Below are 26,958 nucleotides of genomic sequence, written 5' to 3'. Positions count from 1 at the left end.
CTGAGCCGCTGTGTGTGTCTGCAGCAGCCAAACCCCCATGAAACACCAGATACGAGCCACATGGTTTGAGCCAGCATCCAGTGCCAGCCAGGAAGTGGTGCACAGTGACAAACCCCACCTGGCTTTCAGGCATGATCACCCAAGTCAGTTGTGCTTACCTTGGACACTGTTGCTTTCAGGGTAGACAGGATAAGTGCTGATGCAGCAAGCCCCCAACAGCAGCACCAAGGTGATGATCATCCTCTGGGAAGGCATCTTCTCTCCTCCTCCAAGCCTTGATGAATTTCCTAGGACACTGTGAGTGAGGGAGTGTGAGGCGATTCTCTTTTATGTCCCCTAGCTCTCTGTGATCAATATACTCTCATCAGGTGGGTTGTCTTTTCTGCTGGGTTGGCCATCCATCCTGATGACAGGAGATGACTACTCTCCCCCCAGTTCGATCTCTGTCACTTGTGAATGAGGTTGCTTGATAAATGCTTGGCCGAGTTTTCAGAAGCACTGCTGTTTACCTTGGCCACGCTGTGCTGGGAGAAGAAGCACTGTGGAAGACTGGACGAGTTAACCACGCCTGTGATGGGGTCTGAAGGAGGATCAGAAGAGAACATGGGGCCAACATTTGGACAAAACATGTGGATCCACACTTCCTTTTTGCATGATCTTTCTCCCCAAGGCTAACACATGTCTTCCACTTCTTTCACATCTCAAGGTAACATGAGGGCTGTGGCAAAGCCTTCAGCCACCCAGGCATCCTGAGCTGATTCTCAGTGGGTGTCCAGGTTCCTAATGACAGGACTCAGCAAGTTGCGAGGCTCATCCTCTGCAGATGACAGCAGCCAGAATTCCTTGCTGGAACAGTATTTGACCTTGCTGGCATTCAGATGAGCCTCTTATCCCAGAGGCTGGCAGTGTAATTTCTCCTCCTAGAGCATGTGTCCGTGAGCTCTGCATGACCGATGTAGTCCCAACTCCACTTGGCTGTGGACATACAGGTCAGTAAGTCACTGCAGGCTGAAGGGACTCAGGCTGAGCTTCACAGCAACATGAATGTGGTGCATTTCAGAGCCAGTGCTGGAGTCTGCGTGGTTTTGGCTTAGAGTTAAATACCCATTTTTTCTCTCTGGAAAAAAAGGTAGCCAGTGATGGTGGCCTTGCATTCAGTGTTTTAATTCAGAGAAATCCAGCTGAAACCAGTCCCTTTGGTGACCTCAGCCAGGACATCTTTGCCTTGACAACAGCTCACACCCTTGTTCATGTAACTTCATGCTTCCTGAGAGCAGCAGGAAAGTGTTGGACAGACATGAGAAGATTTTAAGATCCTAGGAGCTTGTTGGTCAATCCCAAATCGACCTTGGGTGTTATTCATGGGGGAGAGGAGACAGAAATGTTTGTTTGGCATTCTTTCCTACCTCTACCAATGTTGGGGTTGAGCAGTACCTGCTTCAAAGGTGCCACAAGGAAAGTCCCTTTGAAATCTTGATGGGAGATCCATGTTTCTCAAGCTCTTGTGTCCTTTCCTCTTGTGGGGTGAGACATCATGGAGCTTTTCCTGAGGAAGATTGGACAAGTTGCTTGGGAGCCAGAGCATCTGTTTTTTAACCAAGAGGCTGATCACAACCCTGCTGACCACAAAACAGGGAGACAACAGTGTCTGCACACCCAGGTACAGGCTCTCATTTTTCATAATGTGGTTGAAGGTGCATTAACAAGAGATCATTACTTCTGCCTGCAAATCTCTGTCTGTCAGGCACAGATAAGACTGGGAGACAGATGAGGTGAAATGTTCATCCATCCAGATTGGGCATGCCACTCAGCTGAGACCTTTCTCCTAACAAAAATCCATATCTAGCCTGTTTTCCAGCTGCTCCCATCCCCTGGATGTCAGGTTTCGTGCCATATAATGAAAAATCCTGGAGGCAGACTCATCACTTCTGCTGTCAGGACATGGGCAGGAAGCACAGCCTGGGGAGGGTCACCATGGGGAGAAAGCGTGGAAACCCCCTCCAAATTCATGTGTGCTTCCCATGAGTCGATGTGCACCCATCTCAGAGGGCAGCTCTGCCTGTGCCATGTATCACTGGGAGCATGAGCGGTCTTTGTGGGCAGACAGCTACAAGCAGTATGCCCGGACCAGTGCAGGGGGAGCAGGAAGGCATCGAGCTGAGCCACCTAGTCCATTCCTTGACCACAGATCAGAAATCCCCTGACATGTGCATCAGGAAGATGGGCAGCACAAAGACCGGCCATATCTCACTGACTCTGTCTGATCCCGCTGCTGGGAAGAGGCGGGGCAAGCTGCCAGGTTCCTCCATCCAGCACAGGGGAGTTCATCCTGGGGGGCAAGGGGACCATTTGACAAAGCTGGCTCTATGATGACATGTGTCTATCAACTCGGCTTCAGCAGGGCGCCCATGACACCTCCTCAATGCAGACACTTGCCACGCATCCCCAGACGAGGGCACTCCCAGACCAGCACACGAAGTGGGAACAGTTTTGCTCTGCAGCCTTCCAGCCCCAGAGCTTGGCCCTGGGGTGACTTGGGCATCCCCATCGCCCGTGACGCTCAGCACTTGGGTCCTGACCTGCTGAGCTACAGGAAAACTCCTGCCTGGGGAGAAATCACACAAGTCTGAACCAAAAAGTTCGCATCTCTATAGCCTATCAGCCCTGCAGCCCTCTCCACGCATGTGCTCCAAACACATTATGCTCAGTCTCCAGCTTTTGAGGCTTCCACAGTTCCCACCCACATCCCAATAGACTTCCCAGCCAAGCCAAGCAGTTAAGACCACCCATCTCCTGACCCACTGGCCCAGCACTACGGGGAGAGATGCAGCAGGAACAAGTGGCCTGAGTCATGTCACAGCTCAGACCTGTCAAACCATGAAGACTTTTTGTGCTGAAGGATGAGGTCTGGCAGGACAGCTCTGACTCTGCTGCTCCATGCCATTCGGGGACCTACCTGGAGCTACAGAGCCATCGCAAAGGCAAAGGGGTGGCTGGATAACAGGGCCTTGCTCAGCCAGACTGGGGATCCACAGTCTCTAGTCCCTTGCCAGATACCCAGGCACATGCTGGACAGTGCTTGGGGTGGCTGCTAGGATTTGGGGTGGCTCTGGGCTGTCCCAGAGTGCTGGCAGGGCAGCTGCAGTGACAGGCAGGATGGAGAGCGGGCAGAGCAGGGTGGGCACAGGGCCATGGCAGATCCAGGGGGTGGGCCGCAGCCTGAGATGCTGCTTTCTGCATCTCTGCCTCCTGCGGTTTTCAAAGTCAAAGAGGGATCTTCCTCTGTTCTGGCAGCCTGCAAAATATTAGAGCTTAATTTTTCCCCGTCATTTCAGGAGCTGCCATCTCCCTCGTGTTTGTTAGGTACTACATTTCCTATGTGGCAGCTGCAAAAGTCCCATTAGCCCCCGCATAGCAATTTTCCGCTCTCCAATACTTTTACAGGCTGGCAGTTCAGCTCTCTGAGAATTAGTAATAAGAAATACCCTCTTGCATAGTCCTAAAACTGCTGTTTCTAATAAAGAGGTGTTTTCAGCTGCATTCCTCTCATTGCTTTGATCTGGTAGTGGCAGAAGCTGAAAACATCGCCAACAGCATGGAGAGCAGCCAGGAATAAGCCTATTGATCATGGTGAGTCAGACCTTTCACAAACCTCCGCACCAAGTATCTCCAGGCACGGTGTTGTGGCTGTGGGCCTGAGGCCAGCATGAGAAACAGCGGCTGACCTCTGAGATGATGGGTGCTGCGGAGTTGTGCTGGATGCCTGAGGACCTGTCACTGGCTCACCCATCTCCAGGCTGCAGAGGGAACGCGGGATGCCTGTGAACACAAGGTGGGAGTCAGGTGCATGCACGCGCCTGAGCGCTGCAGCAGTGATGGAGGGACCTGGCCGGGTGCCCTCTGCACAGGCTTGGCTGGGGCTGGGGGCCTGCCCCTAGACCCAGCTTCATCCTCCAGTACAGCCCCATCCTGCTCAATCCGTAACGCCTGGCCAGGCAGAGCGGAGCGGGGTGCAATCCAGACACACTCCACCCAGACCCCAAGCTGTGCACAGTGGTGGCAGGTCTCCGCTGGGGCATGCCGGGACCTCAGCAAGCATTGCACCTTCTTGCTGTGGCTCTGCAGAGCCCCACACACCGCTTGCACCTCTGAGGTAAAACAAAAAACCCCTTTTCACATCCACTCGGAAACTTCAGCTGCTAAAATGCCATCTTGAAATGTCACGAGCCTTTTTCCACTCTGCATGAACATCTCTGTTTCATACAGAACAGGGACATCTCAGCTGCTTCAACCACTCCCCTGGGCTGGGATGAGTCCCCACTGCTGGTGAGTAACCTGCCTGAATCACCAGCGGGAATCCCAGCGTTGGTCACCCAGCCAAAAACTCAGACAAGAGCTGCCTTTCTTTTGATCTTCAAAGACCTGGCAGGCTGTTGTAAAAGCACTGGCTGTGCCCCAACGCAAGCCCAGCGTCCAACACCAAGGTGGCCGTGGGAGCCAGTTTAGTCCCACCATGCTGGGCCAGTGCTTCCCAGCAAACAGGCCACGTCTTGGCTGGTGCAACACAGGCTGGACTAACACAATGCATGCTCTTTTCTTCGCCTGGAAGACCTCAAGCTCAGGCTGCAGCTCCTTTCCAGAGTCTCATGGCACACGCAACAGGGCAGCTTTGACCAATGCTCCTGTTGAATGGCTCCTTGCAAATGCACCCTGCCACCATGCAATGACCTTCAGGAGCAGTGGTGGGGCTGGAGACCCCATCAGCCCTGCTGGGGACGAGGTGGTCAGTCAAAACAGGGCTCCACGCATGTAGGGTTTTGACTGTGACCTTGATACACATCAAGGGGGCAAAAAGGGGATGGCGACCAGACACCACAATGAAAGATGGGAAGAGAGCAAGCCCTTGGCATGTCATCTCTGTTCCCTCCTGAATAATGGCCGCAACCTCCTTGCCTTGCTGGCCAAACACTCCCATCACCAAGGGCAGCCCAGGACTGCTACAGGATGCTCAGAGTTGTGTGGTTGCCACCTTAAGAAGTTTTCAAGGCCAAACTAGAAAAGACCTGATCAGCCTGGTCTGGCCTCAGGTTGCTGACCCTACTCTTAGCAGGAGGAGGTACTAGCTTACTCCTAAGGCTTCTTTCCAACCTGAACTGTCCCATGACCTGCTGCGTGGTGACATGGCACTGCTTTTACTGAGCTCACTGCCTGCAGGCAGTGTCCTGGCAATAAGAACATGCCTGCCTTTCTGCACAGCCGCAGCACTGCACTGCTCCAAACTTCAGCTTATAGTGCAAAGCCTGCGTCTGCTGAACAACACCTGTGAGGAGACAGCTTGGCATTACCCATCTCCAGGTGAACGATGCACAAATACGTGCTCCCTGGTGCAGATGTAAAGTGGTTTTTAAGGCTCATCCCAGGCTGCAGCTATGATACTGGCCAGCTGCAAATGCTCACGCTGCTGAGAGTGTTGTGTGGGCACACGTGTGGCCAAAGGAAATGCAGTGGTCCAGCTCTGAAAGAGCTCAGCCCTCCAATACAGGGCATAACAAACATGGTTTATGAGACCAGACCAACAGGAACAAGAGGTTAGGCTAGAGAGACTGAAGGAAAATGCAGAGAGCTGTGGGGAGAAAGGAAATAAGCTGTTCGCTGGGGAACAGGACAAGAAACTACAAGATGGAAAAGTGCAATACATACTTGGGGAAACCGTTAGTGGAGAAAACTGACCATTTGAGGGGAAAGAGCAGGGTCTCCACTCCCAGAGGCATTGAATCAGAAGCAGGACACACATCGCCAGCATTTGTCAAGGAGATCAATCACTGTGAGGTTCCTGTTCACCCACTAGAAGGGTGATGTGGCTCTGGGACCACAGAGGAGGAAAAGCAGACACATTGTTTTGGCTCCGTGAGCTTTGGCACAGCAGTTGAAACTATAGATCAAATGCCTCAAAAAGCTTCAAGTTAGAAAAAAATAAGAATGGGGATGGCGGGAGGGAAGGTCAGTGTGAAACCTTTGGCTCAAGGATTTACAGATTGCAATGTTTGGGCTCCTGTGTTTGCCTCAAAACCTCAACTCCTCTGAAGTCTGCCTGAATTTAGCATGGGGGAATTCTTCTGGCTTGGCTTTTGGTTTGCTTTCTAAACACCTGAAAATTAAAAAGGACATTTCATGGGACCCAAAATGGTGGCAGATACCTGTACCCCAAATTTTCATTTTATCAAAAAAAGTGAAACAAGTTAAGGAAAATCAGACTCTCATTTTAGCTGAGTCTGACAGGAAATTTGTTGGCAGCAAACAGCATGTGGGTAACACATGTGTTCCTTTGAACAGCTCTTGGGACCGTCTCTCTCCTTTTTTAAAAAAAATCAGCTCAATCTATTTAATACACCACATGTCCTCACATTATCTGTGATGGGCTGACCCTGGCTGGATGCCAGGGGCCCACCAAGCTGCTCTATCACTCCTCTTCCTTGGCTGAACAAGGGAGAGAAAAAAATACAACAAATGGCTCGTGGGTTGAGATGAGGACAGGGAGATCCCTCAGCAATCACCATGATGGGCAAAACAGACCTGACTTGGGGAAAACTAATTTGATTTATTACCAGTCAAACCAGAGTAGGACAATGAGAAGTAAAACCAAATCTTAAAACACCTTTCCCCCACCCCTCCCTTCTTCCTGAGCTCAACTTCACTCCTGATTTCTCTCTCTCCTTCTCCCCACTGACAGAGGGCAATGGGGAATGGGGGTTGTGGTCAGTCCATCACACATTGTTTCTGCTGCTCCTTCCTCCTCAGGGGGAGGACTCCTCACACTCTCACCCTGCTCCAGTGTGGGTCCCCCACAGGGTCACAAGTGCTGCCCAGCAAACCTGCTCCAGCATGGGCTCCTCTCTCCACGGGGCCACAGGTCCTGCCAGGAGCCTGCTCCAGCACGGGCTTCCCATGGGGTCACAGCCTCCTTCGGGCATCCCCCTGCTCTGGTGTGGGGTCCTCCATGGGCTGCAGGTGGGAATCTGCTCCCCTGTGGAGCTCCCTGGGTGCAGGGCACAGCTGCCTCACCACGGGCTGCACCATGGGCTGCGGGGGAACCTCTGCTCCAGCACCTGGAGCACCTCCTCCTCCTTCTGCACTGACCTTGGTGTCTGCAGAGTTGTTGCTCTCACATATTCTCACTTCTCTCTGGCTGAAGTTCTTTTCCCCCTTCTTAAATACGTTATCCCAGAGTTGCTACCACCATCACTGATGGGCTCGGCCTTGGCCAGTGGTGGGTCCATCTTGCAGCCAACTGGCATTGGCTCTGTCAGACATGGGAGAAGCTTCTGGCAGCTTCTCACAGAAGCCGCCCCTGTACCCTCCGTACTACCAAGACCTTTCCACACAAACCCAATACGTCATCACTATGAGAGATTTTGCTAATGAGATGCACAAAGCACAGCTGCCTGCTTTGAAACAGAGACAAAGCTGGGAGCACTCAAATGGGGCTGCCCCACGGCCCTGCTCAGGTGCCAGAAAACCACAGCCGGTGTTACTGCAGGTCTCTGGCTGAGTCAGCTGTGGCAGCAGGGGAAGAGGAAGGCTGACAGTCTGGCAGAGGGAGAGTACAGTCACCCTCAGGAGGTTGCACAGCCGGGGTGTCAGGGATGACTCATGGGGTTGGAAGGTGGCCCTGTGCAGCCCTGCTTTACCCAAAAGTCTCCCCAAGGCTGGCAGTGTTGTCCCCTCTATCCCCTTCATGAGATGCCTGGATGCTGGACACCAATTTCTCACCTGTTCCCAAATCTCATGAGTCCAGGAGCCTGGATTTGTCCCCCCGAGCTGTAATCCCCCAATCCCAGCCCACTGCAAAGCACAGCTGCTTGACACTGGGAGAGAGTTTCCCCTCACCTCCGTGGCTGCAGGCACAGCCTCACAAACACATCCCGGAGAGACAACCACAGGGCAGGGCTCCTCAGAAGTAAATTGCCCCAGTGCTGGTAGAAGGAGTAATAAAACTATCCAAGAGTTGCTGAAGAACCAGCTTTTTCCCACACGACAGCAACATACAGACCAGTTGCAGGTGCAATTTTCTCCCAGAGAAACCCTAAGTTTTCCTAGTGCCTTTCCCAAACATTGCTCAGACAGGGCACTGTCGGTTCTGTAACACAGAAAGAGTAAGCACAGAAGCCAGTTTTCCACAATAAATTAGTGTTGCTTAAAAAACAGCTCCAGTGCACAGTAAGTATTTCCAGACAAGTAAAAAAAAAATCTCCTCTTTCATTAAAGAGGTTTTTATATATATATATATATGAGTATATACATAAATTTGCATTAGTATATATACACTGTACACACGCATACCCACAAATATAGGTGGATAAATAAATAAAAGTTACGGGGCTTCAACTTTGGTACGTATTCCTTATGCTTTGGTTCAAGAGCACCAAAACCACAGACGGAAGCTCTGAAGATACTGATCTCACCCATCCGTGGTAGCCGTGCCCAGAGCGTGCCTGTGCCTGCCCGCATGCGAGCCTGCCCCAGTCCTGTCCCCAGCAAGGCACAGGCAGGTCTGAGCAGGCAGCCATCGTGGCTGGGGCAGCTCTGGGCAGCACCTCAAGCTCCTTAATGCTGTGCTCCAGGTGCTGGGAGCTCCCGGTGTGCCCCCACCTGCTTGCTATGGCTCACCATCAGCTCGGGGACGCGGCTCATAGCCGGAGAAGGCAGCTGTCTGTAGGATGTCAGGGGGCAATTGGGGCAGCTGGCAGGGGCTGGGGAGGGGGATGTCTGGTGCTGCCTCCTCCAAGTCACCCTGCTGCATGGTGCTGTCACCTGGTTGTGGCTCAGTCCCATGGCCATGCAGGGGCTGGAGAGCATGCACGAGTTCCCCTCCATCCTCCTCCTCACTGGCTGGCAGCTTCACAGAGCTGAGTGGTACCCAGTGCCCTGCCATGCCAAGGCTCTCCTGCAGGTCCTCCTGGCTGAAGCTCCTGCCCAGTGTGGGCAGAGGAAGGCAGCTGCCTGCTCCCAGGGCTGGGCACTGGCATTTAGAATAAAGCTGGAGGTGCAGGGAGAGCCACGTCTCGGATGTCCGGTAGTCCCTGTCACCTGTGCCGCTGTCTCTGGTCAGTCCCGCCAGCACCGGCTGCTCCAGCACATCATCCCCATCATGTGCCTCCCCATCCTCCTCCAGCCGTGGTGAGACCCAGGAGCCCAAGGCGTGCCCCAGCTGGCTGTGGGTGCAGGATGGGGCCCTTCCTTTGTGGCAGTCTGGCCCAAACCCGTTGGCACAGTAGCCACTCATGTCCTGGGAAAGACTTTCTCCAAGGAGCAGCTGCACTGTGGGTGTTGTCTGCTCAGCTGCAGGTGACCCGCAGGAGGGGAGCAATGTTGGCAGGAGCAGGGTGAGCGAGTCCTCCCTGAGCTCAAGGGTGGGCACCGTGATGGTCACATTCAGGTCCCTGTTCAGGAGAGCCTGCCGGGAAACAAGCAGCAAAGCAGTCAGCCTCAGCTTGCTGAAACCTCCGCGAGCCTGGGGTTGATGAACCGCAAACCCTGAGGAAGGGAACGGTCCCGGACAGCCTGTCTGCTGTGCTCACACCGGGGAGAAATGAAGGCAGGGCTCTTCTCACTACAGCACGGGGGCTCTGGTGCCAGGAGATGGTCACAGAAGCTATAATGCTGCTGCTTTTCAAGCTATGCTCCAGCTGTCAGAGGCTGATGGAAGAGTCCTCACCTGCTCAGAGACACAAGCAATCCCTGTGCAGAAGCCAAGAAGAATAGGAAAGCAAAGGACTCTGGCCCTGATCTGGGCCACGGCAAGTGGAGCAGCCTGCCACCTCCTCTCCACGCTGGCATAGGAGACTTCTTTAGCTTAGCAAGTTGGTTTTGTCCCCAGAGAGCTCAAAGGGCTGCTCAGCCCAGGCTGCTGCCACGCCCCCAGCACTGGGAAACTGGGATGCAGGGGGGAACTGGGACTTGGAGAGAAAGGCTGTCCTGGTGGCTGCTTCCACAGGGCTCTGTCCTGCCAACTCAGAACATGTTTGGGATCAGCTCAGCAGGGCTGCAGCCCTGGGAGCCTCTCTGAGCCTTAGGGCTGCATTTATCCCAAGGGCAGAGTGGTGAGGGGCTGCACCTCACCCAGGCCAGGCTGTGCCAGGATAGCAGTCCCACTGTTTGCTTCTCTTCCCCTCTTTCTTCTCTTCAAGATGTTGTAGATGGGCATATAGCCAAGCAAAAGCCAACTGCCTAAAGCAGGAGGACCCTAACACTGTGGGCTATGCTTGCAGGCTATGTGCTGCCCGAGACACCCTCCTCCGGTGTGACCCATGGCTGATTGATGCATCCCACCAGTATCTTCTCCCACACAGCAAGGCCTGGGGGTATGGTGGGTCAGACAGCGGGGGAGGGACCTGGGCACAGAGACAGGTTTGGTGGTGCAAGAGGTGGAAGGAAGGAGGTGCTGAGCCCTCTGCAAATGCAGGGGACCCCGGCTTGGCTGCAGCACATGCAGGGCAGAGGCTGGAGGGGGATTGTTCACTCACAAGTGTTTTCGGGAGTTGCATCTCCGAGGGGCTGGGGAAGACGTGCAGCTGGACGAAGCAGAGCCCGGCCACGCTCAGCAGCAGGAAGACACCACTCAGCACGGCAAGGAGGACCCAGGGAAAGCCTGCCAGGAGGTCACAACAGGCTGAGGGGTGGAAGTACCCCAGGCGGTATCCCCCCTAGCCCGCCCTATGCCAACGCTTCCCCAGAGCCCCCGTGGCAGGCTGGGATGTTCGAGAAGGGGATGCGGGGCAAGCCCAAGGCAGGTGGCGAGAGACCATCTCCCCAAGACAGGTCCCCACAGGGTGTTACTGGGCCACCAACCCTGACCAGAATGGCTCAGGCGGTGAGTGACCCACACCTCCACACGTGTCCGTGCCACAAGCAGGACCTGAGACGCAACCACAGCAGATGAACCAGCAAGTGAGCTCCCACCTGCGGGGCCTGCCGGTGTCACCATGCACAGCTCAGCCTCCCGGCTCTGCTCCCTGGCCATGTCCGCAGCCACCGTCCGGACACAGTAGTGTGTGCTGGGCTTGAGGAACCTGAAGGTGCACGGCCCTTCCTCCCCACTCCGTTTGCAGGGCACCTAGAAGCAGAGGGGATGTGTGGCCAAGGCGGCTGGAGGTGGGGTCTGTGCGCTGCTTCTCTCCCCAGTGCAGCCCTGACACCTCATTTGCCCCACGGTGTGGAGCACAGACCCTCCCTGCTCCTCAAGCACCTCCAGCGCTTGTTTCTTCACCCCAGGAAGTTTTCAGCTCCCAGAGCACCTCATTAAACACCTACTGCATGCTTTCATGTGAATGGAAATTGTTACAGGTTTTTCTTATTCATGTAATCTAGAGGAGGAGAGGGATCTTCTGCCACCCCCAGGTTGCAAGCCCCAAACTGGGAATGCAAAAGCATCTCACGCCTACTTGCACTGCTGGGTGAGGGCAGGGCTGGGACAACTCTACAGGCACAGGCACTACCACACCAGTGCGAGTGGACAGGGGCATCTTTGCTGCACCAGGAAAGCTTTTGCAAGTCCTGTGCACTCTGAGCCCTGCCCACCCCACCACATACTTGCTGGACGAGCACATCCCCTTCGTACAGACACAGCCAGTACCACAGCTTCAGCAGCACTTGGTCGACTGGCTTGTAAGAGCCGTTTTTGCTTCGGTAGGGAGTGAGCGGCATGATGATATTTATGCTGAGGATGTGATCCTGGAGCAGCCAGGACAACTTGGGGGGGCCCACAATTGCTGTAGGGAGGGAAAAAATATGGAGGAGGAAAATTAAGCTCTTCAAAACAGAAGGCAGGCATCTTGTTTCTCTAGAAATGTTTTTCTGTTGGACATCCCACTCCCAGAGCACAGAGACTTCCTCAGATCTAGAGTGATGGCACTTTGTGCTGTGAAACCAGCTCTAGAAACATCAGCCATCATGTCTTTGTGACAGCCAGCACTACTTCTTCCCCCTTCAGTCCCACCAGCACAGGCCAGGACAGACCTGCTAGCACCTCTGGCTCCCTGCTGCTGAGCACTTCATCTCTGAGCCATCAGACAATGGTCTAGAGACTCGAGGAGCAATTGCTCTTTTAGCTAAGTGCATCTATTTCCATGATAGTTGGATGCAGAGGGAATGAAAAAGGGAATCCAAACAGCCAACATACATCCCACTTTAGCTGCTGGCACATTCAGTTCATTGCGATAACCCCCTGTGAGGTGGGTTAGGGGAAGGTCCTGAAGTTTTTCTTTCCTCCAAAAGATAGCTAGGCTTTTTGGACAGGACAGCCAGGCTGTGACTGAGAAGAAGCACGTGTCAGGGCAAAAGCAGTGCTGGAGGGACTACTCCTGTCTTCATCAGCCTGTACCAGCTTTACTTTGCTGGAACAAAAATGCCCTCACCCAGCATCTCCCAAATCCATGGCAGGGACAAACAGGGCATGCTTTTAAAAGGCAGGCCTGGAGGGGTATCCTCTTTCCTACCCCATCTTGCTGCATTCTCCAGAGACCTAAATTCTCACAGTGCGTTGGTGGCTCTGGAGCCTCCCATCCATGGTCCTTACCTCACTCCTCTGTCCCCTTGCTCTTCACCCAAACCTTCTCCAGCAGTTCTGCTCCCACATCTTTCCTCCAGTCATGGCTCTTGGCACTTTTCCCACTAGTATTCTCATACGATTTCCCACCGTACCCCAGTAGACCTCTCCAAGGACCCCTCTCCCCATCGGCCCCCCTGGGAAGAGCAGAAGCCCAGCTGAAGGAGCTCTCTGGTCCTTACTGTCTCTGTACGGCTGCAGCTCGCTGGAATAGGCCCACCTGGACAGCTCGCCTCTGGCCACCGCTCTCACCCTTGCCCAGTAGATATCATGGATCTTGTCAAAATACAGCTCACATGCCCAGGACGAGCCGGTGCTGTTCCCCCAGCAGGTATCTGCCTTGGTCCAGTGAGGGATTCTGCCCATGGAGAAAATGCAGGGGTTTCTCCTTTTTGGCACCTTCCTAGCCAAAAAGGAAGGCTGCCTAGCCATCACCATCCTGTCTGTGGAAAGCACGGGAGAGCACAAATATTTGCCAACAACATCCTGTGCTGCATTAGGAAAAGCGTTGGCAGCAAGTCAAGTCCCCTCTCATCGGCACTGGTGGGATGGCACCTGGAGTGCTGCACCCTGACCTGCTACAAGAAAAAACATGTCCACACCAGAGACAGACCACTGAAGGGCCAAAAACATCACCAAGGGGTTGAGGAATCAGTGGTATGAGGGAAGCTGAGTGAGTGGGGACTGCTTAGCCTCAAAAGAGGGGGGCTTAGGGTGGGCAGTCTTATCAATGTGGTGGAGTAAAGAAGATAGAGACTTCTTGGTGGTACCCAATGAAAGGACAAGAGGAAGAGGGCACAGGTTGAAATACAGGAAATTCTGTATTTCCTGTATTCCTGTATTTTCCCTGCATAAGGGAAAAAAAAAATTAATCCTCTGGCTACTGGGGGTCCCTGACAGCCCTCTGCCAGGGTGCAGGGGAGATGATCCACCTCCGCCCCCTCATCCCTGTCGCCCCACCTACCGTCTCCTCCATTCCACCTGGTACGTGGTACCGTTGGGCGAGCCAGGGTCCGGTTCCCACCGCAGACGGATGTGGAAGTTTTGTGCCTCCAGCCTCACATCCTGTGGAGGCAACAGTGTGCCTGGGGAAGGAGGAAGCAGAGGGACATCAGGCAGCACATCACTCTGCTCTGCAGGGGCCCAACTCCTTGGCCAGTCACCACTTGCCCATGCTGCATGGGTCTCCCGGCCTTGTGTAGGCATTGTGGGATCTCCCCCCCACCCTACACTCCCAGCTTCAGTCCCACATAGGCAAACACTAACTCCCTGCCAGGCTTAGGCAAGCACTGGCTGTCAGAGCAGTGCTCAGCATCAGCATCCTGTGAAGCTCTTGCACACCCTGGAGCATCCTATCTGCTGTCCCACGAAAGGCACGGACACCCTGACATGGCTGCTGGTGACTCTGGAGTTTTCTTTCTCATCACACCTTGAAGATCACTTGGTCCCCTCCTTCCTAGAGGTACCTTCTGTAGGTCTGAGAGTTGTCTCTGTGCTTCTCCCCCCCCACTGCAGCCAGGGCCACCCCCCAGACCGCTGCGGCAGCTCCGGAGCTGGACTTACCCTGGAGCAGGGTGCAGCTGGCCAGGGACAAAAGCAGGCTCAGGGCAGGGCTCATCCCGCTGCACCCCATCCATCTGCCCCCAGCTCTACGCTGCCATGCGGGGTGCGGTGGTGAGAGAATGGGCTTGCCGGAGCTGTTCTGCCACCCGCAAACACGACAGGCAGCTGGAACCTGGGATTAGAGAAAATATTTTTTTTTCACAAAGCTGTGGCCAGTGACACCCACTGCAGGCATGCCTTGCACACAGAGGTTGTGTGTCCAGCTGTGGCATGCAGGTGCCTGCTGCAGAGTGGAGGAGACACCCTTGCTGCCCCTGGGATGGGCTGAAGCAGCAGCAGGGCAGGTGTCCTTGGGGCTGCGGTGGCAAGAGGGCCCGCAGGGACAGTGGGCAGCTGCCACACTCTGCCATGGCACAGAATCACAGAATCATTTCGGTTGGAAAAGACCTTGAAGATCATCCAGTCCAACCATTAACCTCACACTGACCATTCTCAACTACACCATATCCCTCAGCGCTATGTCAATGTGACTGACTCTTAAACACCTCCAGGGATGGGGACTCCACCACTGCCCTGGGCAGCCCATTCCAACGCCTAACAACCCGTTCTGTAAAGAAATGCTTCCTTATATCCAGCCTAAACCTTCCCTGGCACAACTTGAGGCCATTACCTCTTGTCCTATCGCTTATTACTTGGTTAAAGAGACTCATCTACATCTTTCTGCAATCTCCTTTCAGGTAGTTGTAGAGGGCGATGAGGTCTCCCCTCAGCCTCCTCTTCTCCAGACTAAACCACCCCAGTTCCCTCAGCCACTCTTCCTACGACATGTGCTCCAGATCCTTCACCAGCTTCGTTGCCCTTCTTTGGACACTCTTGAGTAATTCAATGTCCTTTTTGTAGTGAGGGGCCCAAAACTGAACACAGTAATCGAGGTGCAGCCTCACCAGTGCCAAGTACGGGGTAAGATCACTTCCCTGTCCCTGCTGGCCACGCTATTTCTGATACAGACCAGGATGCCATTGGCCTTCCTGGCCACCTGGGCACACTGCTGGCTCATGTTCAGCCGGCTGTCAATCAACACCCCCAGGTCCCTCTCTGACTGGCAGCTCTCCAGCCACTCCCCCAAGCCTGTAGCACTGCTGGGAGTTGTTGTGGCCCAAGTGCAGCACCCAGCATTTGGCCTTATTGAAACTCCTACAGCTGGCCTCAGCCCATCGCTCCAGCCTGTCCAGGTCTCTCTGCAGAGCCTCCCTACCCTCGAGCAGATCAACACTCCCACCCAACTTGGTGTCATCTGCAAACTTACTGAGGGTGCACTCGATCCCCTCGTCTAGATCATCAATAAAGATGTTAAACAGGAGCGGCCCCAATGCATGTGCTGCAGGGACCTTCTGCTGCACCTACCTCTAGCTGGTCCCCCATGGCGTTTCATCCCTCCCCAAAGGCAGCAAGAAGTCACGCTGCTGGTGTCACAGGGAGGAGAGTCTCAGAAAGCTCTGGTGTGATGCTCACACCGCTCTGGCAGTGACTCAGCCCTGCTCCAAGCATGACTCACACTGGCACAACCGGTGAAACCGCTGCTGTGACACTCCCAGCCCTCCCGCAGCCTCTGTGGGACAGGAAAGGTACCAGCATGTTGGCACCCAGCCAGGACAAACGAAGCACCCTGAGGCACCCCCTTGGTGTGTCGTGCCCCGAATAGAGACCTCAGTCTGCATGAGCCACAGCAGAGGCTGGTACTGGGCACACGTGTCACACCCCTGCACAGTCCCGGGGGGACACTGGAGCAGTGCTGTGCCATGTTACCACCCCACTTCCTTCCTCTCTCTGAAACCTGGCCAGTAGCTCCTTGGCCTTGCCCCACCACTCAACTACGGGCGAATTTTTTTCCTCTGCTCTTGCCAGCTATGGAGAGAACCTTGCTCTTCAGGGAGAGATGTGCAAGGGCTTTGAGACCACCAACTCTGACCTCCCAGTCATGGGGACATGTCCCTTGATGAAGACAGGGAGCCCAGAGCCACCTTCAGAGGCAGATGGGTGGGACCATCTCCCTGGCCGCACTAGACATCATAGGGCTGGCTTACCCCCGCCCATTGCCTCTTGCTCTTCTCATTTTATACTGAGTCTGCATTAATGTTATGAGCACAACCACCTTGGCAGGCATGTATAAAACTCTTTCCCCATGTTTTCTGTCCCTTGCAATCTTTTAGAGCTGGAAACAGGAAGAAGCAGCCAGCAAGTGGGGATGGGCAGCTGCAAACCGTGGGCAAGGGCTCCAAGCCCCAAGGCAAGACCTCCAAAATGCCAGAGCTGAAGTGCGGGCAGTAGGTTTATGGCTTTCCCCTGCCCCATTGCCAGCACAAGCCCTCCTGGATTTGCAGCAGGCCTCTGGCGAAGGCAGCAGGCTTTTCTCCCCAGAGGGAGAAAGGGCCCCCAGCACTGTTCCCCAGACTTGTGGAGGTGCAGAGCAGCAACTCAGCTCCCTGGGGAGACCCTGGGACTCAGCTGCCTGTGTGTGCAGGGACAGGGCTGCTCCTGCCACAGGAGATGGCAGCAAGCAGAGGACCAGTGCTTTTGCAGTGGCAATGGTGGCCGTAGGATGGTCCCTGTTAGCACCCTGCTGACCCAGCACAGCTGGTCCCCATCAACCTTGGCCAGAGAGAAAAACCCAGCACCCCTCACCATGTTGCGGTTTCTGTAAAAAGATAGTTTAATGGCTAGCCCATTGGCTGAGACTGCAGACATCAAACCCTCTCTCTTCCACACATCCATCCCTTCACCTGCATCCCCCATTGCCACGCCACCCTGAAGCACCAATGGTCCCCCCTACCTTGGGCCACGCAGCGGCTCATCTGGCCCTTGCCGTAACAGGAACCTGCTAGAGCAAACACGGTGTTGCCGTCTGCGCCCACCACGCTCTGTTAAACACAACCACCTTCAGCTCAGCAATCCCACGTTAGACTCCGAGAGTGTTTGCTGGAAGCATCAGCAGGGTCTGTCCAGCTCGCAGGATCCCTCCCAGCCAGAGACAGGCCCGTGTCCTCTGTGCCACCGCGCCGGGAGGCTGGGGGAGATGTCCCACGGCATGTGATTTGGATTTGTTGATTCGTGCCCTTTTTCCTGGGTCAGGCTGATTTTCTTTCTTCCTTCCTTGTTGACGGTGTCTCATCTGGCTGCAGGCTCCCCGGGCTGGCTGCCTTTAGCCGGCTCAGCAGTGCCCTCTGTGAGCAAGTGGCAAGACACAGCCTGGCCCCAGCACCCTGGCTGCACCCAGCAGCCACATCCCCCCTTGCAGGGAGGGCTAGTGTTTGGGGACATAAGACAGCAGCACAGGGATTGGGCCGGGACCAGGAGTGACACGTGGCAGGACAGACACATGCCAGGACATCCCCACAAAGCCAACAGCAGGTTTTATCCTTGCCAACATCAGCGCTGCGTGTGCAGACTGGGACCCTGTGCCCTGCTCTGCCCTAGAGACCCCAAGGAACCCGCACATGGCTCCGCATCACCCTACGAGCCCCAGGCCTTTGGCAGCCCACTGGGGAGAGAAAACCACGGCTTACACCTTTCAAGAGTGTAACGCTGAGTGACCACTACAAGTCTAACAGAGCCATCGACCGCGGCACCGCCGGAGCTCGCTGTCACCCTCCAGCTCTGCCAGGAGCTGAGCAGACACTGCAAGTCCAGGCATTTTAATGCAAGAGCCTGGCAGCGGTCAGGTGCCACCCTTGGGGCAGATGCCAGCCCCTTCACTGCTGTCCCTGCACCATGCCCACAGCCAGTAGCATTCAGCAGCCTCAGCGCATCCCACAGCACAAGTGGTGCCGGGGCTGGTGCCAGGGGGTCAGCAGCCCCACACAGCCATCGGGAACAAGGATACACAGCCAGCAGCAAACTGGACAGACTTTAATACCACCCTCACTGAGAACATCTTACGCTTGTTGCCTGCCCCAGGAACAGCCAGCTGCCTGCGACCGCTCATGGGGGCAGAGGACACCAGTCAGGCTGGGTGATCCCCTGGGACAGAAGGGGAAGAAGACACAGGCAGGAGATGCTTTAGCTGTCTCAGCACACGCAGAGGAGCATTTAAAGAGCTCTTCCAGTGCCGTCAAAAGCTCGCAAGAGCAAAAGCTCCTTCTCCCTTGCCCGTCAGCTCCATGCCAGGTAGAGCCCAGCACCATCCACCCCACAAAGCACCACCAGTGAGACAAGCATACAGCTGCCTCCAGCACCCTCAACCCCTCTCCCTTTTTGGTTAGAGGGTGAGTGTAACCCTGTGGCAGCTCAGGGAGGTTTCAGAGGCCAGCAAGCCTGCGTGTACTGGGTGCAGTCCCAGTCTTGTGGGCATGGCAAGGCCAAAGAGGATGGATGCACCCAGGGGCCCCGAGGGTGGTTCTGCGCAGTTGTCCCCGAGCAGTCTGGCAGCACCTTCTCTCCCCAGCCTTCACTCAGCATCTTCAGAGCAGCAAGAGTACAGAGAGATGTCCTCTCCACACCCAGGAGAAGCTAGATGCCTGCCACAGGCAGGACACAGGCAGCCTGCTGCCAGCCTGTGGCACTGGGGTTCCCAAAGGGCCACGAGGAGGGCAGGTCTCTCCTGTGGCAAAGGGTGCTGCAGGGAGGAAATGACTCCAGTGGCAAAAGCCTGGCTTCCCCAGGGGCTGGAGGCACTGCTGGCCACTCCTAGGAAGGCACAAGGAGGGGTGCGGATGGAGCAGGTAGTGCTATGGCAGAATCGGGCATCAGCACCCACCGCTGCCTCGCTGGGTACCACCATCTCCATCCCTGCCTCCCTGCAGTGCCAGCAGCCCAGGCTAAACTTTCCCAGGCAAAACCCATCCTCCAAAGGCCTCTTCCAGATACCGGGCTACCGCCAGCGTCAGGTGGTCATTGTAGGAGGCGGCCACCAGCTGTATGCCCAGTGGCAAGCCCTCGCTGCTCAGGCCCAGTGGGCACTGTGTCACCGGCAAGCCCAGGACGTTGAAGATAGCTGGAAGAGAGAAGGCTGCATCAGAGGAAACACAGCAACCGGGATACATAAATGCCTGGCTCTCCCACCCCAGGTAGGTAGCTGCTGCCATGCACAGCACCAGGCTCCTGGGAGCTGGTCCTTGCTGGAGCCGTGCAGTCAAGGCAGGCGGTGAGACATGATGACAAGGGGACATTGTGGGCCAGAGGTTCCCAGCACCCACATCACATAGCCAAATTGCACCCATGAGTGATGACACACTTATGTGGCACTCGCTGTGGCATGCCAACATCTGTTTTGGGACATTCCTGCCCCAGGCACCATCCTTCCATTACTCCAAAGCCAGACAGCATTGCAACATGGCACTGTAATCAAGACACTTAAGCTGTGGGAAAGCCACATAGAGAGCCCCAGACTGTACCCCAACAGATGCAGCAGCTCCCGAGTGCCTGCTAAACCACAGCGTGAGCCTCCTGCACCGAGATCAAACCTGCCCTGCTGTGGACAGCGGGTACAAATGCCACAGTTTTAAAGCATGACCATAATCCTTGTCCCACGTTCTGGAGCAGTGAGACACCCCTCTGCACTGCAAAGCCCACTGTCAGCGATGGAGATACTCTAGGTAAAATACCCTGACTCCCAGCCTGCACTGCTGCAGTGGGTGAGGGCATGCCTGCAACCCCTGCCTGCACCCCAGCAGCAAGTCAGAGCAGAGCGGCTCACCTGTGTAGGCAAAGTTGAACGGCATGCATATGGGGGAGTGGTGCCTGGGAGCTATGGTGGGGTGGGAGGGGTAGAGGAGTACTCCATCTGGCCCCAGCAGGGCCTCCATCTCCTCCTGCAGGCTCTTCCCCATGCTCACCAGCTTGGCATTCCCACCAGGGTTGAGTTTCATGAGCTTCTCTGTCAGCCCAAGGGCTGCAGGGCAAGGACACAAACAGGAATAGAGAGTGAGTGAACAGACCGTGGGTGAAGCAGGCTAGAAAGCACATTGCCTGGCCACACACAGCATCCCCCAGCTCCTAGTGGGGCCCCCCAAGTCCCCCCTCCAGCCAGCAGCATCTCTCCAGCTTTGCCAAGGGAACGGCTTTCAGCCTGCCCATTGCTTCTATTTTTTCCAGCCACTGGGATTGAGCAGAGCTGGCAGAGTGACATCAGCACTCATTAGACAGCAGCACGTCAGCACTCATTAGAGTTCTCTGGTATCTGCTGCTAAGAAATGAGATTGGTGCAGATCCCTGACTGGCTCCATATAAGCCCCAGCAGCTCTGACAGGGCTCACAGCAGGAGCTATCCCTGCCTGCAGCTCCACTGCCTTCACTTCTCCCAGGATACACAATCCCATTTATCAAAGATCCAGTCAACTCCCCCTTGAGCACGTGTTTCACTTGAATACACCAAATGTCATTACAAAAAACCAGTCTGAAGCTGTCCAGTGCAGACTCTAGAGTCCCTTCGTGGGGCACTGGAAGGACACTATTTTCATTTAACAACTCACCCGCCCCCACCACTGCCTCCACACACCCCATGGCCCGTCCAGCCTTACCGATAGCTGGAAGAGTGTGGGAAGACATCCCCACAAGCCACTTCATCAACTCCCACAGCGGCCACACCGGCTTCCCATGATCCCCCAGCAGGTCCGTGAATAGCTGTGCCTCCTGTAACACACACACACTGCCTCCATCAGCACGATTGACTAGTGCGCAACAGGGAAGAACAGGCTGACAAACGACAGCGAAATCTCCAGCTGTCCAATTATCCTGACACAAGCTGTTCCAATTTTCAGACAAGAGATGCCTGTCAGGAGTGTTACACAGCTCTAGCACTAATCCAGAGCAACTAGGAGCATCTTTCCCTGCCAGAGACAGCAAGAAGGGGACCTCGCTCTGTGGAGGCAGAGCCCCAAAAAGCAGCACCTTTCAGTACCCCTCCTCTGACATGATGCAAGGGATGATGCTCTGGATAATGTCTCCTGGAGGCATTTAATGCTGTTATATGGCTGTGGGATCAGGAAAAAGAAGGCAGAGGAGGCCAGACATGCCCTTCTTAGAAAGACGGGGGTGGCTTACTTTTCACAGCTGCCTGTGTGGCAGAATGCACAAGGTATAACACTCCTGAGAGTTTATTTTTGCTACAAAATACTTCATTGCATGTACAGGGCATGGCACAGTGGCTACAATTCAAGGAACAAATAAACATGCAGGCCTGCTGCTGAAAAGCTGCTAATCTACCACCTCAGTCCTGGCATCCTAATGGGTATTAATCCCAACCTACAGTGTCAGGAGGCACAGCACAGACATAAGAGCGAGGCAGAACACTACCTGCTTGGCTGATTTACCAACTTGCACAGAAAAGGTCAACAAGATGCTAAAAAGGCCTCTCCCTCCCTCAACCATGTTGCTCCTCTGCTGGGAGCCCCATCATCATCTCATGGGAAAGCAAGGGAGAAGGGGCTGTGTAGCTTTAGAAAGAGATGAAAGGAGGACAGGGGGGACAAATGGAGCAGAGAAAGTCCCTGATCAGGTCTGGGAATCCTACAGCTCTCCATGGCTGGCCCCAAACAGCCAATTCTTCTCTGCTGCCACAGAATTTGTGCCTTTGCCAGCTCAGTCTGACACACCTGTCCGTCGCTGTCCTTGGATGACATCATGGCTGACCAGATCTGGAAAGAATACTTCATCTTGTGGATTGCCACGCGCTGAACTTGGACCCCCAGCTCGCCTTCAAGGTGCTCCACCACCTAAGGTGAAGAGTGGGAAGGGTTTGTTTCTGCAAGGATGTGATGCACTGCAGTCATGGAAACCAGGGACAGGAGAGAGCCCAGGAGCAGCTTCTCTTTGCCGCTGTGCAGGGGATCCTGCAGCTCCTGCCTGCTCCTCTCTGCTCTGAGCAGCAGGACCTCCTCTATCCGATAACAACCTTGGAGCTCCCCAAACAGCCCTCCACGCCACCCCCAGCGACGCTCCAGAAGAGAAGCAAGAGCAGCACAGAAAATTTCATTGAAAAACAAGAAAGTTCCTTTGCATGACTAACTGCCAGGCAGCAACCCCAGGAAGACTGCAAACACATAGCCATCCCTTTGCCATGCGATGTGCCGCCAAGTCTCCGTAACATAGACAAGAGATGTCAAGAAAACAAAATACAGCTACTGCAATGGAAATTGGGCCAAAAACTTTGGACACCCTGGCGCACTCCAACATGAGTGCTGCTGGCAAGGGCATCTGCAGCTGCTCACAAGATTTTCCCCTTGTTTCTTCACACAGAAAAAGATCTTTCCACTTTTTTTCCACTGGAAGCACAGGACCAGGACTCAAGGCTGCCTCCGCGGTGCTGCAGCCCGCAGCCCTCCATCCCGCCAGCCTCTGCAGGAGCCACGCACAGAGCAGCTCACCTCACCTCCAAAAGACTCCTTGAACTGGTCTCCCCCGGTTTTATCTCCAGGGTCACCCCAGTGAAAGCTGACCTCCATTCCTTCATACCTTCTTTTGGGCCTGCAAGATCTCCTTGTCCACAGGTGACACAAAAATGGACCCGCCGTCATGATCCATGCAGTGAAATTTTATTTTCTCCAGCGACACCTTTTCATTCAGCTTCAGCCTGGGAAAGGAAGAGTACTTTGCTCACAAGCCCATCCCTGGCTCCTCCCCAGCTGCCAGAGCTGCTCACACACTTGTTAATCTGCCCTCAGGACACCCTGCTCTACCCAGCAGGGTGGGAAGGAGAGTCCCTGAAGACAGACACTTGCTGTCCACAACCCATCCAGCTGCTCACCTGCCCCATCAGTCCCAGCTAGTTCTGCATATTTGTTGCACCTTGTAATTACAGACCCTGGCCACGGCTGAGGTTGGGATTGCACAAGAGCCATGGAGAAATGAAAGTGGTAACGGAGAAAGCAACCACATGCAGGCTGCAGTGAGAAGCAGGACCTGCCTGATCCACCCCATCTCTGCTCCTTACTGGTACATGCACATAAAAGGCTGCTTGGTTGCATAGACCTATGAAGAGACCAAACGGGGCCATGGTGTGGGATGGAAAACTCATTCAGGAACAGGAAAATGCATTGAAAACCCAGAAGAAATGTCAGTCCCAAGAAGGGCGGGCAATGCTGGAGGGTGCTGGCTGAAGCAGCTCACAGGCAAAGTTTTCCTGTGAGGAGGACCCAGCTGACCACAGCTGCCTCTTCCCCAGAGCTGCTCAAACAGGGGGCATGGGGATGGTGGGAAGGACAGCCCTGGCTGCAAGGGTTCTGCTGAAGTCAGGGGCAGAGGAAGGAAACCAGTAACGACCAATCTGTGTGGTGCAGATGTGTCTTGTACCAAAGAGGACTAACTTGCTGCGCTGGCCAGAAAGTAGCTGAGACCAATTCAGCAGCTTGAAGCAGTAGGAACAACTTACTTGTTGACTCCAGGACCAGCCATGACCCTCAGCATAGGCTCCAGGTCCTCCGCGTAGCGGCACATGGGCCCTGTGCACAGGAAGCTGGTCCGCACCCCTCGAGCGTTTGGGAACTGGCCGTCGTTGGGCACCACCCCTGAGAGCAGAGGGAGATGCTGGGTACCACCCCGCAAGCACCCGTGAGCATCGCCTCCAGCCGGGGCAAGCCGTGCAGGAGGGCGGCCTCCACGTGCAGGGGGAAGCCGACACCTGGGATTGCACACATCAGCAGCGCTTGCAAGCTGATGGCAAGGTACATGGGGTGGGGAAAGGAGGAAAAGCACCCAGCTGGGAGACCACCTGCCAGGGAAACGCCCCAGCAGCGGATCCTGACCTTGGGAAAACATCCCACGCTGAGGACGCAATACCAGGGGTAAAATACCTCCCACGCACTTGGCATTCTGCCACCAAACAGCTTCCCACTGCCAAAGCCAGGTTGTGCCCACACAGCAGGCTTGTCCCGTGCAAGAAGTTGTCTGTCCCCTTACAGCAATCCCACCAGCCACAAGCACAGGAGTGTCCTAAATATGTTCCTCCCACACCCTGCATTCCACCTCCTGGCATTTCTGCTGGGGAGGAGAGATCCACACGCCTGCTTTACCTGTCGTGGGTTTATGGCCAAAGACGCCGTTGAAGAAGGCAGGCATCCGGATGCTGCCACCAATGTCGGAGCCCACACCTATGACAGAGCACGCAGCTGCCAGGGCACTGCCCTCCCCACCTGCATGGGAGAAAATACAGCAAAAAACCCCACGGGTTTATAGTGCAAATCATCCAGTAAAGTAGGAACATCTCACAGTGGTCACTTCCCTTTGCATGCACATGTGGTGGGAGCCATCCCAGCTTTAGTGATGTCTGGGATACAGCTGGGGAACGTGGGGCCAAAGGGATTTCCCTGTCTAAGTGCTACACCAGCACTGCTGTTTGCACGTAGAGTCAGACAGAGCGAGTCAAAGTGGTGCCGGGTGTAACATCCCGGAGGTGCAATGCAGTTGGACCTCCAAATGGCCTACTGCACTGCCTGGGAAAGAGGCCTGTGAGCTCTGCAGGAACCCAACAACAAGTTAAAACAGTGTGCAGAGGACGTGGGAACTCTTTCTTTGCTGCATTTTAACTTGCTGCTCATGTAGGACAGTGCTGAGGTGCTGAGGCTCACCTGAGCTGCCGCCCACGATCCTCTGCAGGTCGTAGGGGTTGTTGGTCCGGCCGTAGACCCTGTTGCTGGACTCGTACCACATGCACAGCTCGCTGCAATTGGTCACCCCCAGCGGGATGGCACCAGCCTGCTTCAGCCGGGACACCACTGTGGCATCTGAGGTGGCAATCACGTTGCGGCGGTTGACCAAGCCAGATGTGTTGGGCATCCCTGTAGTGCCAAGGTTGACAGATGGAGGGAAGTGTCATGACCAGCTTCCCTGAGATTACCCTGGGGGCAGCAGGCTGCAGGTCACAGGGACCATGTCTGCGAGAAGCAGATCCCCGGTGAGGGCTGCTCCTCTGAGGCACCACAACCCCCACAGCATTTGGGCGTTAAAAGTGAACACAGACACGTGAACCCAGGCAGAGGGGGGGTGCAGACTAGGGAAAGGGAAGCTGCTTCTCTCCAAGCACCCTGCCCTGGGGAGCACATGGCCGAGAGGGAGCAAGTCACAAGCTGCAAAGCTGCAGAGTAGCAAGGGCAAACCCACCGTGCAGAGAAAAGGCCTCCTTGACGGTGATGGGAACCCCTAACAAGGGGAACTTCTCCTCCAGGTAGTCATCACCAGGGCCCTCCGAAAGCAGCTTATCTACCTGCCGGGCTTCCTGCAGGGCCTCCTCAAACCTGCAAAGAAGCAGCCGGTGGGAATGTTCTCAAAGAACCGGCAAGGAGCAGGTATCTCTGCAGGGCGGGCAGGCATAAATGCACAGCAGGAGTTGGTAACGGAAGATGACCTTCCCCAGCTCTTCTTCACGGAGTTTGCAAGAACCAGTCGCTTTTGCACCCGGCCGGGAGCACCCGGCACCATCACGGTACTGCCACCGGGGCAGCCGGGCTGCACGGGGGCCCCGCTGTGCCCCACTGTGCGATGCAGTACCCTGGCCTGGGAAGGCAGGGGGAGGCCCGGAGGAAGGCTGCGGCGGCAGCGGCCAACCGTTCCCTCTCCTCCCCGGCTTACCGGTCCTTAACGACGGCGTTGATGAGGGGATTGACCTCCTTGATCCTCTCCACGTACGCCTCAACCACCTCGATGCACGTCACCTAAAACACCAAATAAAGCGGAAACGGCCGTGAGATGCAGGCGGGGCGGGGCGGGGGGCGCTGAGCGGCCCTCCGAGGGGCCGGGACACCGGGCAGGGACGCGGGGCACCGCCGGTACCCCCACGCCGGCACGCCCTGCGCCACCGGGTCGCAGCGGCCCCGCGGGGAGGCCTGCGAGCCCCGGGGCTGCGCTCTGCCCTCGCCCCCCGCCCCGTTACCGGTCCCACCTGCCGCGCGCGGAGCCGCGCCGCCAGCTGACGGGCGGGCAGCAGCAGGAGCGGGCGGCGCGGCGGCGGGACGGCGCGCGGCGACGCGGGGACAGCGCGCGACGGCGCGGGGGCCACGAGCCCCAGCAGCGCCAGGCAGGCGCGCGACAGCAGCCGCAACAGCAGCGCCAGGCACCGCTCCGCGCGCGACAGCGCCATGGCCCTCGCCCGCCGCCGCGCCCCGCCCCGGCCACGCCCCCGGGGGGCGGAGCGCCGCTGCCGCGGAAGTGACGTCAGCGCGCCGCGCCGCCCGCGTTGCTGTGGTGACGGCCGTGCCGCGCGCCGCGGGCCTTCCCCGGTGCCGGGTCCTAGCGCCTGCTCGGGGCTGCCCCCGCCCTGGCCCTTCCCTGCGGGCTGGGAGCGCGGCCTCGCTACGGGCGGTGAGGCCCGCCTTCGGCCTCGCTACGGGCGGTGAGGCCTGCCTTCGGCCTCGCTACGGGCGGTGAGGCCTGCCTTCGGCCTCGCTACGCGGAGCTACGGCCGACTTTGCCCGCCCTGGGCCGCCCCGCCGGGCCTGCACTGCTGTAGCCCGTGGGGATTCGCCTCTTCCTGCCCTGGGGGTGAAGGCAGCAGATCTGGGGCACGTTCAGCAGCTGAGCCGCAGGTTGGCTAGAGATTGTAAACAGAATCACAGAATCATCTAGGTTGGAAGGGACCTTGAAGATCATCTAGTCCAACCGTTAACCTAGCACTGACAGATCCCAACTACACCATATCCCCAAGTGCTATGTCAACCGGCCTCTTGAACACCTCCAGGGATGGGGACTCCACCACCTCTCTGGGCAGCCCATTACAATGCCTAACTACCCATTCTGTAAAGAAATACTTCCTAATATCCAGTCTAAACCTTCCCTGGCGCAACTTGAGGCCATTCCCTCTTGTC

General features: G+C 55.9%; 2 protein-coding genes across 2 annotated transcripts; both read right to left on the bottom strand.

Annotated features, from left to right (window-relative positions):
- Nucleotides 1–8,081: 8,081 nt before the first annotated feature.
- On the bottom strand, nt 8,082–17,920 carry LOC141927988 (uncharacterized). Its single transcript, XM_074835515.1, has 10 exons — nt 16,998–17,920; nt 15,572–15,776; nt 14,168–14,339; nt 13,569–13,689; nt 12,787–12,962; nt 11,590–11,768; nt 10,960–11,113; nt 10,524–10,648; nt 8,668–9,454; nt 8,082–8,137 (listed from the first exon to the last, which is right to left on the bottom strand). The coding sequence occupies exons 2-10, from the start codon at nt 15,587–15,589 to the stop codon at nt 8,094–8,096; spliced, it is 1,776 nt and encodes a 591-aa protein (XP_074691616.1). The 5' UTR covers nt 15,590–15,776; nt 16,998–17,920; the 3' UTR covers nt 8,082–8,093.
- Nucleotides 17,921–18,044: 124 nt separating this feature from the next.
- Nucleotides 18,045–26,247, bottom strand: FAAH2 (fatty acid amide hydrolase 2). Its single transcript, XM_074835516.1, has 11 exons — nt 26,037–26,247; nt 25,727–25,809; nt 25,259–25,392; nt 24,727–24,936; nt 24,172–24,291; nt 23,532–23,667; nt 22,616–22,733; nt 21,757–21,876; nt 20,683–20,794; nt 19,860–20,054; nt 18,045–19,157 (listed from the first exon to the last, which is right to left on the bottom strand). Exons 1-11 carry the CDS (start codon nt 26,232–26,234, stop codon nt 18,982–18,984), a joined length of 1,602 nt encoding a protein of 533 aa, XP_074691617.1. The 5' UTR covers nt 26,235–26,247; the 3' UTR covers nt 18,045–18,981.
- Between the last annotated feature and the right edge of the window lie 711 nt (nt 26,248–26,958).

The sequence above is a fragment of the Strix aluco genome, chromosome 10 (assembly GCF_031877795.1).
Source record: "Strix aluco isolate bStrAlu1 chromosome 10, bStrAlu1.hap1, whole genome shotgun sequence".
Taxonomy (NCBI): Eukaryota; Metazoa; Chordata; class Aves; order Strigiformes; family Strigidae; genus Strix; species Strix aluco.
The sequence above is the reverse complement of the archived record's forward strand: the minus strand, read 5'-3'. Positions and strand labels throughout refer to the sequence as shown.